This window comes from Macaca thibetana, chromosome 14 (genome assembly GCF_024542745.1).
Source record: "Macaca thibetana thibetana isolate TM-01 chromosome 14, ASM2454274v1, whole genome shotgun sequence".
Classification (NCBI taxonomy): domain Eukaryota; kingdom Metazoa; phylum Chordata; class Mammalia; order Primates; family Cercopithecidae; genus Macaca; species Macaca thibetana.
The window spans coordinates 100,200,781-100,215,296 of record NC_065591.1 but is presented as its reverse complement, the minus strand read 5'-3'; the positions used below and the strand labels follow the sequence as shown (position 1 = coordinate 100,215,296).

The following is a 14,516-nucleotide window of genomic DNA, read 5'->3' as shown; positions in this document are numbered from 1 at the left end:
ACCTGACATTAGTGCAATAGTCCCACTGCATATTCCTCCATGCTGCTTGGTAATGAAGTTCCTGTAGTTCAGGACACCAGTCTTTATTTTCATAATCTAATCCTTTTAAATACACAGAAAGAATATGGCAGAGTCCCAAATTCTGCAAGGCCTAAACAGGAGTTATTTTTGTTTTTAAGTAATCAAAGATATCAACAGAAAACCAGAGAAAAAAACAGCAAACATACAAATAAACAAATTTTAGTTCACAATATCGCTTAAAATCCCAAAATATCAGCTGGGTGTGGTGGCTTATGCCTGTAATCTCAGCACTTTGGGAGGCTGACGCAGGAGGATCACTCGAGCCCAGGAGTTTGAGACCAGCCTGGGCAACAAAGCAAGACCCTGTCTCCACAATTTTTTTTTTTTTTTAAATTAGCTAGGTATGGTAGTGTGTACCTATAGCCCCAGCTACTTGGGTGGCTGAAGCAAGAGGTGCCCTTGAGCCCAGGAGGTCAAGACTGCAGTGAGCTATGATCGCGCTAATGCACTCCAGCCTCAGTAACAGGGTGACAATTTATCTCTAAAAAAAAATTTTTTTTTTTTGAGATGGAGTCTCACTCTGTTGCCCAGGCTGGAGTGCAGTGGCATAATCTCGGCTCACTGCAGGCTCCGCCTCCCGGGTTCACGCCATTCTCCTGCCTCAGCCTCCCAGGTAGCTGGGACTACAGGTGCCCGCCACCATGCCCGGCTAGATTTTTTTTTTTGTATTTTTAGTAGAGACAGGGTTTCACCGTGTTAGCCAGGATGGTCTCGATCTCCTGACCTCGTGATCCGCCCGCCTCAGCCTCCCAAAGTGTTGGGATTACAGGCGTGAGCCACCGCACCTGGCCAAAAATTTTTTTTTAATCCCAAAATATCGTTTAATGTTTCCCAAAAAACACAAAGATGGAGCTCAAAGGGCTCTAATATGGAAGAATGGCTAAGGAGTATTAGCCAGTAATAGAAACAACAGGTTCTGGGACCAACTCTATTGCAAACTATGAGAAATAGTTCACATGAGATTTTCCATGTGAAGCAGTAAGTACATTACCTGGCATACTGTATATGCTCAACCAATGTCTTCTATTGTTATCCAACAACACTGTGATCAGGAAATCTACACTATATCTTAGGTTAATGACCTGTCTGACTTTCCTGTGTCTCCCTGAATTTTTTCTCTTTTTTTTCCTGCATCCCTCTGCTTCAGGAGTATCCCTGAATGTTTAGCCTAATCCTCTGAAAAACAGATAACTTCTAGTCTTATCTCTAGAGTTTATCTGGCTGTGTAAATTTCCACCAACATAGTGAAATAACCTCGGCACTACACTAGTGATGACTTTACCAAATTTGGGAAAAAATGTACCTGAATGATTCCTGCCTGGCGGGTTGATGAGGAGATTGCTGTTTCAAGGTCATATGTTACTAGGGCTTTGCCCCACATTGCTTCGTGTTCATATGTTCGTAGTCTGTAAGAAAAGATTGTAAAAATAGCTTTGGGTTTTACACACACATAACTCCTTCATAAACAGAATTGCTATACCATTGTTCAGAAAAATGCAATTTACCTAGTAATGGGTTGTAACATCTTCCCTCCACCACAGCCATACAAACTATCTGGCTCTCCTATACTTCTGTAGATTTCTAAGAGAAGATCCTGAAAACATGAAAGCAACAAAAAATTGAAGAAGGAAAAAAAATCAGTCTATAAATTTAGCAAGTTTTAAATTGTATCATTACCAATATGTAACTCCCAACTCTAAATGTTATGTTATATAAATAAAATGTAATGATTTTGAAATACAGTTGATCCTTAAACAACACAAGTTTGAACTGTGCAGGACAACTTATATGTGGATTTTTTTTTTCAATAAATATAATGAAAACTTTTTGGAGGTTTGCAACAATTTGAAAAAACTCACAAACCACACAGTTTAGAACTACTGAAAAATTTTTTAAAAGTAAGTTATATCATGAATGCATAAAATAACTGTATATACTAGTCTATACATTCTATCATTTGTATACATTTGAAATGATACATTTTATCATTTACTACCATAAAATATATACGAATCTATTACAAAAAGTTAAAATATATCAAAACTTACACACACACACTGTACACAGCATTATTTGCGGTTAAGACAAATGTAAACCAATGTAAAGATGCAGTATTAAATCATAATTGCATAAGATTAACTATGGTACATATTGTACTACTGTAATAATTTTGCAGCTACCTCAGTTGCTATTGTGGTAAGCATTACTGTGTTGTGAGTATCCACTTAAAATGCCATGTGACACTAATAATTTCTGCATGAGCAGTTTATTTCTCTAGCAAATTGTATATAGCAATAAAAAGTAATCTCTCCAGGTTCTCATGTATTTTTTCACTATGTTTACTGCAATACTATAAGCCTTGATTAACACCACGGGTAGCTGGAGGTGCTCCCAAGATGCAGAGAAAAGTCATGCCATTACAGGAAAAAAATGAATTGTTTGATATGTACTGTAGATTGAGGCCTAAAGTACATATCAACCAGCGGTGGTTGCCTAAAATTTCAGACAGATGATTAACTGTAAAGAGATGATGTAAACTTATGGTATTGATAAATACGGTACAGTTCTGTAAATGCATTTTCTCTTCCTTATGATTTTCTCAATAACATTTTCTTTTCTCAAGCTACTTTATTTAAGAATACAGTATATAACACATATACAAAATATGTGTTGTTTATATCATCAGTAGGGCTTCTGCTCAACAGTAGACTATTAGTAGTTAACTTCTGACTACAAATTTAGTTTTACCCTGATATTTAATAGCACATCTAACCCCCACATTGTTCAAGGGTCAACTGTATATACCAATGATCTGGATCAGCAGCAACACAGCAGACTGGTCCTAGACAACAGGAGGATTGTAGTCTACCTGAGAAGAACTGCCTACAATTGCATGAATTAGATAAGAAATAAGTACCAACCTACCAGGCTTTTATCACATGGAAAACTAATCACACAAATAAAACCAAACAATCTTGTCAACACCTAAAACTGTACATGGGCTGGGTGCAGTGGCTCACACCTTTAATCCCAGTACTTTGGGTAGCTCAGGCAGACTGAGCTCAGGAATTCAAGATCAGCCTGGGCAACATGGCTAAACCTGTCTCTGCAAAAATTAGCTGGAGACGGTGGGGCATGCCTGTAGTCCCAGCTACTTGTGAGGCGGAGGTGGGAAGATGGCTTGAGCCTGGGAGGCAGAGGCTGCAGTGTGTTATGATTGCACCACTGCACTCCAGCCTGGGCAACAGAGCCAGACCCTGTCTGAAAAACAAAAAACAAACAAAAAAACTGTACATCAGAAAATACAGTCCTACAAAGTCTGACTCTTGAAAACTGATTTGGTAGGAATAAAGGTCATGGATTTTTCTTTGAAAAACAGCACAAAACTGTATTGGAATTGGTAAAATTTGATATGGATAAAGTAGTTTGGTTACTGAAATCTTTGTTGTAAAATTTACATAGAAAAGATAGATTTTGTTTAAAACAATCTCCATTAAATAAAAATGAAAACATAAAAAAACATAAAATAGAAAAAATTAGGAACTATACTGCATAGAAAATTGACCAAGCAATTGAACTGCAAGGAAAAGGAGGAATGAAAGGTGACCAGACTTAGCAACATGAATTTTATGAGGGACATTAGCAAGTGCTATTTTACTGGAATAAATGGAAGGGGGGGGAATGCAGACAGCGAATAAAGACAACTCTTTCACAAAGTTTGTCTATGAGAGGAAGGAAGAGAGAGGGTGATACCTAAAAGAGAACATAGGGAAGAGGGAAATTATTTTGTATTTGTGAGAAAGGGAATTTTTAAACAGGAGAGGTTTTAAAATGTTCAGAACATAGTTCAGAGGGAGAACCGCATATTAAAAAATAAAGTAGCTGAGAAAGAGCAGATAAAAAAACAAAGCACAGGAAGAGTTAGTCTCAAATAGAAGGATAAACTGTTTCTGTAACGTGAGGGAAGGTTATTAAAGGAGCAGATGCCAGGAGATTTCAATGTCTGATAGTGGGATGTGGCGAGATTTCCTCTCTATGCCTTCTATTTTCTCCAACTAGGAGGCAGGCTGAAAGCAATGGCGTAGAAGAGAAGATGAAAAGTTTAAGCAGAATGGAGAAGCCGAAATTGTCATTGAGAAGGAATGAGTTGACCAAAGAAATTCGGTAAGCATCCCAGACAGTAACATGAGCCAATTTAAGAATGGATATCAAGAAATGTATAGAAGAGGCAATCTGCTTCTTCTGTGACATACAATAAACGAGCAAATAAATATATAATTATAAACCCTAAGTGCTATAAAGGAAATGAACAGGGTGCTATGGCAGAAAATGCATGGTATAAACTCTGAGACAAGTGGTTTTACTTTCGTCTTTCAGGTAAGGGAACTCAACTAGTGGCAGAGTCAGTATTAGAATTCAAGTCTGTCTACTCCAAGGCTTAAGCTTCGGACCATAAATTTATATATATGGTGCTTAATCCAATAAGTAAATTCAGTTTAAAAATCACATGGCATCTGTACAGTGTCTATAACAACCCAAAGTATGAGATAAATATTGTCATAAATAATAGAACCTCTAATATTTACCTGTAAACTTATTCCAGTTTCTTCTTTACTTTTTTCACTCAAGCTAGAAATAGTTGTACTTTGGCTTCCTTCTTCAAATGCAAGACTTCTGTTTGTCACAAGAACACCTCTTTTAATGAGAACATACTATTTGGAAGCTCCTGAATACATACACTATAGACTTTGACAGAAAAAAACTAATGAAGGTTGCAAACAAAACAGAATAAATCACTTATACTTTAAAACTTAATACCATTTATACCTAGGATGGAAAAGGAATTTGTGAATGAAAATTATATTTTAAGAATAATCTTCTACATATAGAAAGCCCATATGCAAAAATATGATTATTTATAAAGAGACAGGATTGTTTAAAAATAGAGCAGATGCCCTCCAGTTCAGGTACTATATACTCTGTCAGTGGTTTTACCTGAAATTCAACTCAACCAATAATTACAGGCACACAAATAAAGACCACAATAAGAATTTAATACCTAATAGATATAAATTAAGACATCTGATATCAACTATTGAAAAGGAAGTAGATCAGCAGGATCCACTTAAACCAAGATTATAAAACTAGAAAGTGACAGTCAGGATGAGAACTCAGATTTGTCTACTTCAAGGCCTTAACTTTATGTATTTTATACATATGACATTCTATTCTAAATTTTCAATTCTAAAATTTAGATTTTCAATTCTAAAATTGAAAATTTAGATTTTCAATTCTAAAACCATGACAGTTATGGTGTCTATAACAGTAATAATCTAATACATAAAATAAATACTATTATAAGTGATACTGCCTCTAATATTTACCTATATACTTATTCCAGTTTCTTTTTTTTTTTTTTTTTTTGCGATAAGGTCTCGATCTGTCGCCTAGGCTGGAGTGCAGTGGCACAATCATGGTTCACTGCAGCCTCTCCCTCCTGGGCTCAAGTGATCCTCCTCCCTCAGCCTCCTGAGTTGCTGGGACTACATGTGCAAGCCACTATGTCCAGCTAATTTATTTTTAGTAGAGCTGAGGTCTCACTGTGTTGCCCAGGCTGGTCTCGATCTCCTGGTCACAAGCAATCCTCTCACTTTGGCCTCCCAAAGTGCTGGGATTACATGCGTGAGCCACTATGCCCAGCCTAGAAATAGTTATACTTTGGCTCCCTTCTTCAAATATAAGGCTTCCTACTGATCCACTTCCTTACCAACTACATATCTGTACAAAAATGGGTATAACTGCTTTAAAAAACAATTTGGGACCAGGTGCAGTGGCTCATTCTTGTAATCCCAGCACTTTGAAAGGCTGAGGTGGGAGGACTGCTTGAGCGCAGGAGCTAGGGACCAGCCTGAGCAACATAGCAAGATCTTGTTTCTACGAAAAATAAAAATAAAAATAAATGAGCTGGATGCAGTGATGTGTGCCTATAGTCCCAACTACTTGGAGGCTGAGGCAGGAGGATCACTTGAGCCTGGAAGATCAAGGCTACAGTGAGCTATGATCGCACCTCTGCACCATAGCCTGGGCAAAATAATGAGACCCAGGCCATTTCAAACGAACAAAGATTTGAAGAGGGCAGTTGGGATAATAAAGTGTTTTACTTTATTTTTTACTCTTACTTTCTTATTTTTTGTTCTTCACCATGATCTAGGGGTATATTTATTAGATTCTTATGACAGTGCTAACTCAGTCAGAGGAAAGCGAATTAAATTCACTAGAAATACAGGTAGATAAAGAAATGAAACTTAGTCACAGAAAGAAATCAGTCACATTACTTTATAGCCATTTTGGATTATAATTTTGGGTATTTTATATCCAAAATGAATCTTGAATAGTTTAGGAATTAGTGGTAAATCTAATCTGATTGAAGTTAGGAAATAATTTAATCATTTGAAAAATATTTATCACCCTTAAATTAAGTTCTCAATGCTAGGGCTGTTATGGGGAATATACAGAAAATTAAGTATGGACTCTGTCCTACAGGAATTTGCTATCTGTTAAATTTTTATAATACCTAAGTATAAACATTCCTATTGTTTCAGAGCAGGAATTACATATACCTTTTTAAAAATTTATTATAATTTCACTTTAAAACAAAATTTCTATCTAAATAATGTCTTTTAAACGGGGAACAGGAGGCAAAGTAAATCTTTACTGTATACCCTTAATGGGACAATGCCAACATTAATTTTAAAAACCAAAAATTCTAAATTCCATTACCTTTTCTCTTGATCATCCATGCTTTTCTTATCTGCATAGATTTCTGCATAGAGTAAAGCTGTAAAGTGAGCAGCACAAGACTGAGCTACCTTGGCAACTTCTAGATAATTTAAATCCAGCCAGAAAGCATCATCAAAAATTGTTCCTGAAGAAGGTCTAAAGAAAAATTAGATATAATATCACTCATTTTTTTAAACTTCAATATCAAAAGAAAAGCATGTTGATATTGAATACAATGGTAGTAACTGCTTAACAGAAAATTACAAATTCCCAAAAACCACATTTCCCCAATATATACCTATAAACATTATAACATGGCTCAAGAGTCCTATTTAATAATCTTTTTGGTTTTTCTTTTTTCCCTCAAACCGATCAGACAATCTGATAAAACCTATAGACTATCACTTGATACAAAACTGGGGTTCATATCTGCTCTCTACCAAGAAATCCATGTACCACAGGCTAAGAATAGGATACACAGAATAGCTAATACAAATGCACGCAAGCACCCCCCAACACACACTTTAAATAGTCAATTTAATAAAAATATTGTTTCATCTAAGACACAAATACATGTCTTTCCTATTGTGACTTACTTTCTCCTTAATGTATTGCCTAGGTTGAGTTACTTAATAAAAACCTTCCACTATGTTAACAGGTAGGTCAAGATTGAAAGGGACCATAGACAGTATCTTTTTCAAAACTAGCGTTATAGAGATGGGACATGGTAGTGGTTAAGAGCACTGGTGTTGAAGTACAATACAGGTAGGTTCAAATCTAGCTATATTACCTACTGCCATCTGTGTGATCTTAGCAACTTAACTTCTTAAACCTCAGTTTCCTAGTTTCCTTACTTGTAAATGCTGGAACAACATGGACCTTGGAGAATGGGTGCAACAATTAAATAATGCCAGCAAAGCTGATGAATAAGGCACACCCTACTACATAGCAAGCACTCAACTAAAGTTAATTTTCTGAGGAACTTGAAGTTCAGAGAAGTGAAATAATTTCCCCATGGAAAGGAAGACACTGCAGACATTATTCTGATTTTGAAAGATGATAAGACTAGGTTCAAAGACACCAATTTTTTGTTGTTGTTTTATTGTTGTTCTTTGTTTTTGCCCAACATACTGTACAGAATAACAAGTAATTTTTACACAGCACAAGCTTGGACTTGAATGCATGTCTTTACCCCCTTTTCTATATCCCATTCATACTTTCTCAAGGAATCTTCTTTAGGATCTTATTCAGAATTAAAATGGAAAATGAAGAATTTTTATCTTCTCCAAATCCTGCTAATGTCAACACCATTCTACTCCAATGGTAAATCTGAAATGAATGACTCAAAGGTAAAACTGCCTCCCAACACCAAGAAAACAAATGCTTTCAACTACGTTAAAGCTTCTGATTGGCCTTCTCAGAAGATAATCTGGTATAAAACTATAAAGTAAAATAACCAGAAGCAAAGACACTGAAAAGCATAAAACTTCTTTTTCTACTAGAGAAGAAGAATGGTTTAAGAATACATAGAATTTTTTAATTAATTTTTTAATTTTTTAAATTAATCACCTCTCCCTCTCATTCTTTACCAACCACTGCCACCACCACCATACACACTTATGAGATATCAATTCCTACCTATTCAAATTATAGGCCTACTACACTATTTCTTCAGAGTTCTGGTCAACTCTCAAGCAGTACTGATCAGTCAGACCATCCATTCTAGCAATTCCTGTATGCATTGTTAAAAATCTCATGAGAAATAACAGGAACAAAGATACTATACTATAAAACAATTTACCAGAAACAAGAAAATAAACATTGTCACAGCACAGTGCTGCCACAGATTTTGAGACCACTGCACACAGTAAAGAAACTTACATCTTAAAATAAAGATACATAAGGAAGACATTTTCACAACTCTATTTACTTCTTAGAACTAAAGCAAAGAGAAAAGTAAAAAGAGTGATAATACAGCTAAATGTAACTTGGAAAAACACTTGCTCCTATCCCGAACATAGATGAAATAAATTGGAGCCAAGAAGGCTGTATAATTTAACAAAGGTAACACTGTTACTGGTACAGCTGGTACTAGAATTGAGAGTTCTTGACACTGATTTAACTGAAGTGCTATCCTGAATATGGATTACTGCAAGGAGATATAAATATCACACAAATTAAATATAGCACTTTGCAACAGCTTCACCTAAAATAATCATGTTAAAATTCAGCCAATAGTTAACAAGTTACACTCTAGATCCTAAACATAAGAAGCAACACTCATTACATTACCTCTTTTGTCTTCTCATGTAGTCCACAACAGCAAGCATTGTTCTTTGTGATTTTTTATCCAAACAGCATCGGAAAAAGTGCTCTGACTCTGACAAACAAAAATATCTCCCCTCAGTCCCAGGCATTCTTGCTTACACACTTTCTTCCTTGTTTATGTGTCTGTCTCCCACTATGCTATAAGGTTCTAGCGGGCAGTACCTAACACAAAATTGGTTCTGAGGGAATTTAATAGCATTTCTTTTGCTTTTAAAAGAAACTGTTATCTTAATAAAAGTGAGAACTTACATTGTAATTTATATTTTATTTCTGAGGAGGACTAATTGATTGATTCAATAAGATTTTTTATGTGCTAGGTCCTCAGTATATAACCATGAACAAGACAGACCATGTCAGACCACACAGAACTCACTGACTAGCCTGGGAGATTACAACACAATATGATTAAGTGTTATAATAGGAAAGTTTAAAATGCTATAGAACCTTAGCAGAGGGAACCTCACCTAGACAAGAAAAGTTTCATAGAAAAAGTGATACTGGCCAAATGCGATGGCTCACGCCTGTAATCCCAGCACCTTGGGAGGTCGAGGCAGGTGGATCACTTGAGGCCAAGAGTTTGAGACCAGCCTGGCTAACATGGTGAAACCCTATCTCTATTAAATATACAAAAATTAGCAGGGCGTGCTGGCACACATCTGTAATCCCAGCTATTCAGGAGGCTGAGGCACAAGAATTGCTTGAACCTGAGGGGCAGAGGTTGCAGTGAGCCGAGATCACACCACTGCACTTCAGCCTGGGTTACATAGTGAGACTCTTGTCTCAAGAAAAAAAAAAAAAAGAAAAAAGAAAAAGTGATACCTGAAAGAAGAGTAATAGTCACAAGAGCAGGAAAGGATAGTGCTACAGGCAATAATAACAATATCTGAGATGGCTGGAAGCAAGAAATAACTTGGAAATTTTAATGAAAGAATTTCAACTGTGCTAAGTCATAGAGCTAGAAAGCAGTAAGGATGCTAAGGGCAGAGAGAAACAAATGGACTAAGTTATTCATAATATGGAATTGGCAAGGTTTGGTAATTAGATGAAATACGTGAGAGAGGTTTCTAGAGTAAGCAACTGAGTGCCATTTGTCAAAGAGGTACACATTTAAAAAAGTAGGTCGGGGGAAGAGATGAAGAAGATGACACATTTGCTTTTGGGAGATGCACATGGGATGTTTAGTGAAGGCAATGAGGCTTATAGCCATCAGAAAAGATACACCATTTAAATTTTATAAAAATATGCATTTACTTTCCTTTTCAATAACAGAATTTTATATGTGAAGTTTAAATTTTCACTTAAGGTAATAAAAATATTGGCACTGTACACAGATATAATAAAACAATTACTTTACCTTCCAATGGTTGTGGCATAAATACATAACTGATAAACATGAAAAAAGTCTTGGCCATGTTCATGATAACAAATTACCAGATTATCATAAACAATGATTACCTTAAACTATGTAATAAAAATTGTTTTTAATAGTACTGTAAATTACATATTAAAGTTTTGAACACTTAAATCACTTATACCTGTATATTCCCAATTAAAGATAAGGGATACATTTTAGATAGTTTACAAAGCCTCTATGAAAATGTTTATTTTAGGATTTTCATTTCAGTGGCCTAAAGAACATTCATATAAGCACATTCTAGATCATTTAGAGAACAGCTTATAATCTAGTAGGATCACAGGATGGGCATCTATGTCTATGTTTATAATTTATATTTTTCCAAATAGTAGATTTGTAATTGCTGTTAGCCAACAGAAAATACATAAAATATAAAGCATAGCAAACTGAAGTCTAAATGACATTAGAGTCATGTCAAATGAAGGTTGTAGCAGTAAAACTAGAAGAAACAACTGGAAGAACTGAGTAATCACAACCTTTGCTGAAGTGAATGGAAAGATTGGGAGGAGCAGACTAGTTGTGGCAAAATATCACATTAAATCAACATTTACATTAGAATTGATTGGTCTTTAAGTACAACAAGTGAATTTGTACCTAGCTTTATGTTTGCATATAAAACACATTACTAATATATAATAAAGAGAGTTAATAATCTGTCAATTTTGTATCCTTTTATAAAATTTAGGTTTTAAAAACTGACCCATAATGAGCCCTCAAGTATGCATATATGTAATATACATACCCAACCCTGGTGGAATTTCTTTTGCTATTATGCTCTTGGCATGAGAAACACTCGTTATATGTCACAGAAGGAAAGAAGGTTATAAGAGTAAATAAAGTGCAATTCAATTTTTGTTTTAAAAAAATTAGAAGGATATATACCAAATGTTAATTATAGTTATACAAAGGTTTTTTTTCTTCTTTTTTTTTTAGACAGAGTCTCACTGTGTTGTTCAGTCTGGAATGCAGTGGTGTCATCTTGGCTCACTGCAACCCTCTACTTCCTGGGTTCAAGTGATTCTCCTGCCTCAGTCTCCCAAGTAGCTGCAATTACAGGTGGCTGCCACCACGCCCGGCTAAGTTTTGTATTTTTAGCAGGGACGGGGTTTCACCATGTTGGCCAGGTTGGTCTTGAACTCCTGACCTCAAGTGATCCACCAACCTTGGCCTCCCAAAGTGCTGGGATTACAGGCGTGAGCCACTGTGCCCAACCAAAGGCTGCTTTTTAAATTGAGTTGGTCAGAGCTCTGAAAACATGAAAATTCTATCATATCTGCACCACAGTACCTAAAATATCTGATTGTGTTTGTTTTTTCCATTGCTAGAATGTGGGTGTTTCTTTTTCACATTAATATTGCCGGTGCAAGCACAGTGCCTGCCACATACTGAAAGCTCAATTAGTTGACCCATTATCAATAGCCAAAATGTAGTGAGGGAATACTATACATCAAGTATTATCCTACGCACTTTACACACATTATTTCATTGAAAACTTGTTGCAACTATTGTAACTTTTACCTCCATTCCACAGATAAAGAAACAAATTTAGAGGTTACAGATTTAATCCTGTAAAGTGCTTTTAGCGGGATTCCACCTTAAATCCATCTTTCTCTAGAACTGAGACGTTTACAGTATTAATGTTAAAAATTTAATAAAATACCTGAATCCAAGTTTGCAGGGGTTGTGGATCGGCTCGTTTGTGAGAAGTGTCGAAGACAGCTGGTGAAAAATCCCTGAACATGTGTAGAAAGCAGATTTCTCCATGATTCATTTGTATCTTGGAGCAAAATATCATGAATCAAGTATGGAAGTACAGTCTGACAAAAGTCAGTTTTCACCTAGAATATACCAACAAATCCACCCAATAGTTTGAGTAAAAATGAGTAAAAGTAATACATTTTACTTAAAATTTTCATGCCCTGTTGACATATTAAATTTCTAAAAGATGATAGATTAATCTGCCATAAACTCAACATACTGCTAAAAAAAAACAAAAAACATGTATTAGGTGGTGTTTTAAAAAACCACACTAGGCTAGTATATCAATATCAAATATATATGTTAGTGACATTGTAACTGTTTATTTTCAGTCTAGGCCATTAGCATAATGAAATAGACTATTGCTTACAAATGAAATTATATCACCACTTTAAATACAATTTCAGAGTTGAAAAGTGTTAGTAACAGAAGGAGTTTTCTGATTTGATAGAAGAGAGAAAAAGGTATCAAAAGTTTAAGACAAAAGTTGAAAATCTGATTTTTATGCATTTTCTGTCCTCAGTGAAGAACTACAACAGTCATGTTAAAAATGTTTATGTTTTAATAAGCCCAACTTTGGGTATAAAATTTGGGTAATTATTTGTGGTATATTCCAAAGAGCAGAAAAGTGCTCTAATACATCTGGCACATTAAAACAGTATTCAACTTTACTTTTGCTATTCATCGCACTCCATGTTTAACATATGAATGAATCATTACACTCCATATCCATCATATTCATCAGACTTCACACATATAAGACAGGTTATAGATTACTAATTGCACCCTTTTTCTTTTTCAAACCAAAGACAAGGCAAAACACCACTTTTAGAGCCAGAGAATTTAAAGTACCAGAAATGGGGTGTGTACATACGTATATTTGGAACATTTTATCTTCTGGCTCAAAGTTAAAACTTTATAAAAATCTTAGCTTTGTTCACTAATGAGAAATAAGCTGTATGTGTGTTCGGGGTACCACTCTGCTGAACTGGTATGAGTGCGGTGTAGTATTGCAGAGAAGGTGATGTTTTATTCATTGTCATTACTTTCTCTGTAGAAAATAAGAACTGCTTTTTACATTGCTTTCAATGTGAGTACATTATGAAAACACCTCCCTATCAGTTATCTGTAATTGGCAGATGTTTAACCTAGTCAGATGTTGTATTTTCACATTTCTGTTGAATCACATTTGACAGTGCTATAAATTAACTCTGGAAATCTTAGAGCATCAGGTTTTGCTATTTTAGATTACACATTTGATGGAAGAATATAAACCTTCTGTTTCATTTGGTATGCACTTTCACTCTTTCTTGAGATAAATACTGTGTCCTCAAAAATAAAAAAGCTACGCTGATTGCTGCCCCACTCCTTTTTCTTATTCAAGAAAGCATATCAGGGAAAATAAATGTGCTCTTATCAGAAGACGTAAACAAAGTTAGAATAGGCTTTTGGTTAATACAAATAATTTATAATCAGCAGTATTTTAACTATCATTAGTATTAGTAACAAATTATTCAAGGCACCCCCTTAGAACTCCTCTAGCATGTTGCTATCCCGAAGCTGAAACCTAATGCATAAAGTTATGACTAAATACGGATGCTCACTTTAATAAATGTACAACAGTTTGAGTGGGGGTGATATTATGTGAAGATGATGTGCAGTATCACAGAACTCTTTAGATAAACAGGTCATAAACAAGGAATTAAATCAGGCTAATTAATCTTCTTACTTCACACATTGGCTTTAGTAATTGAAGAATTTCACATTTTGTGCCTCCACTGTCCAAAAAAGCACAAGTCAGTGTCTTTATCCAAATGTCATGATTTTCACTTAGAGGAATCCACAGATTTATGTCATCCAGGCCTTCAAAAGGGTTTTCTTTGTCAAATCTGGGTACTTCTAAAAACTAGAAAGAAAGGGATTAGAAAATGTAAATAAGAGAACTGGCAATCATTGTACCCTTCCTATCTAAAATGAGTACAACAAATCTGTTTCTGAGTAAAGCTAAATACAGGTAAAACTAAATCTGGAGGCAATGTTTACCTTTTAAAAGTAAAACATTTATGTTTATACGAGAGTCAGAGTGGTATGGTAAAAACTGCTGCTTTAGGTAGCAGAAAAACTGGGTCCTACTCTCAGCTCTGTCACTCATTAG

General features: G+C 35.3%; 3 protein-coding genes across 11 annotated transcripts in view; 2 read left to right on the top strand and 1 right to left on the bottom strand.

Annotated features, from left to right (window-relative positions):
• Positions 1-8,223, top strand: part of C14H11orf65 (chromosome 14 C11orf65 homolog) — a 142,298-nt gene extending 134,075 nt beyond the window's left edge. Inside the window, exon 7 of one of the 2 annotated variants that reach the window (XM_050758728.1) lies at positions 8,088-8,223. In XM_050758728.1, coding sequence (XP_050614685.1) covers positions 8,088-8,188 — 101 coding nt within the window. In that variant the 3' untranslated portion in view covers positions 8,189-8,223. Of the gene's footprint in view, positions 1-4,140; positions 4,695-8,087 lie in introns of those variants that run through there. The other variant, XM_050758718.1, reaches the window with a different exon arrangement.
• The window catches only part of POGLUT3 (protein O-glucosyltransferase 3), a 603,612-nt gene that overhangs the window by 166,774 nt on the left and 422,322 nt on the right, over positions 1-14,516 (top strand). The gene's annotated exons all lie outside the window — the stretch shown is intronic.
• The window catches only part of ATM (ATM serine/threonine kinase), a 134,418-nt gene that overhangs the window by 44,463 nt on the left and 75,439 nt on the right, over positions 1-14,516 (bottom strand). For all 8 annotated transcript variants that reach the window (XM_050758671.1, XM_050758672.1, XM_050758670.1 and 5 more), the window contains 8 exons: positions 14,091-14,267; positions 12,264-12,441; positions 9,154-9,241; positions 6,862-7,017; positions 4,668-4,755; positions 1,587-1,675; positions 1,385-1,487; positions 3-151 (listed from right to left, as the gene is read on the bottom strand). In XM_050758671.1, the coding sequence (XP_050614628.1) occupies positions 3-151; positions 1,385-1,487; positions 1,587-1,675; positions 4,668-4,755; positions 6,862-7,017; positions 9,154-9,241; positions 12,264-12,441; positions 14,091-14,267 (1,028 nt within the window). The remainder of the gene's footprint in view (positions 1-2; positions 152-1,384; positions 1,488-1,586; positions 1,676-4,667; positions 4,756-6,861; positions 7,018-9,153; positions 9,242-12,263; positions 12,442-14,090; positions 14,268-14,516) is intronic.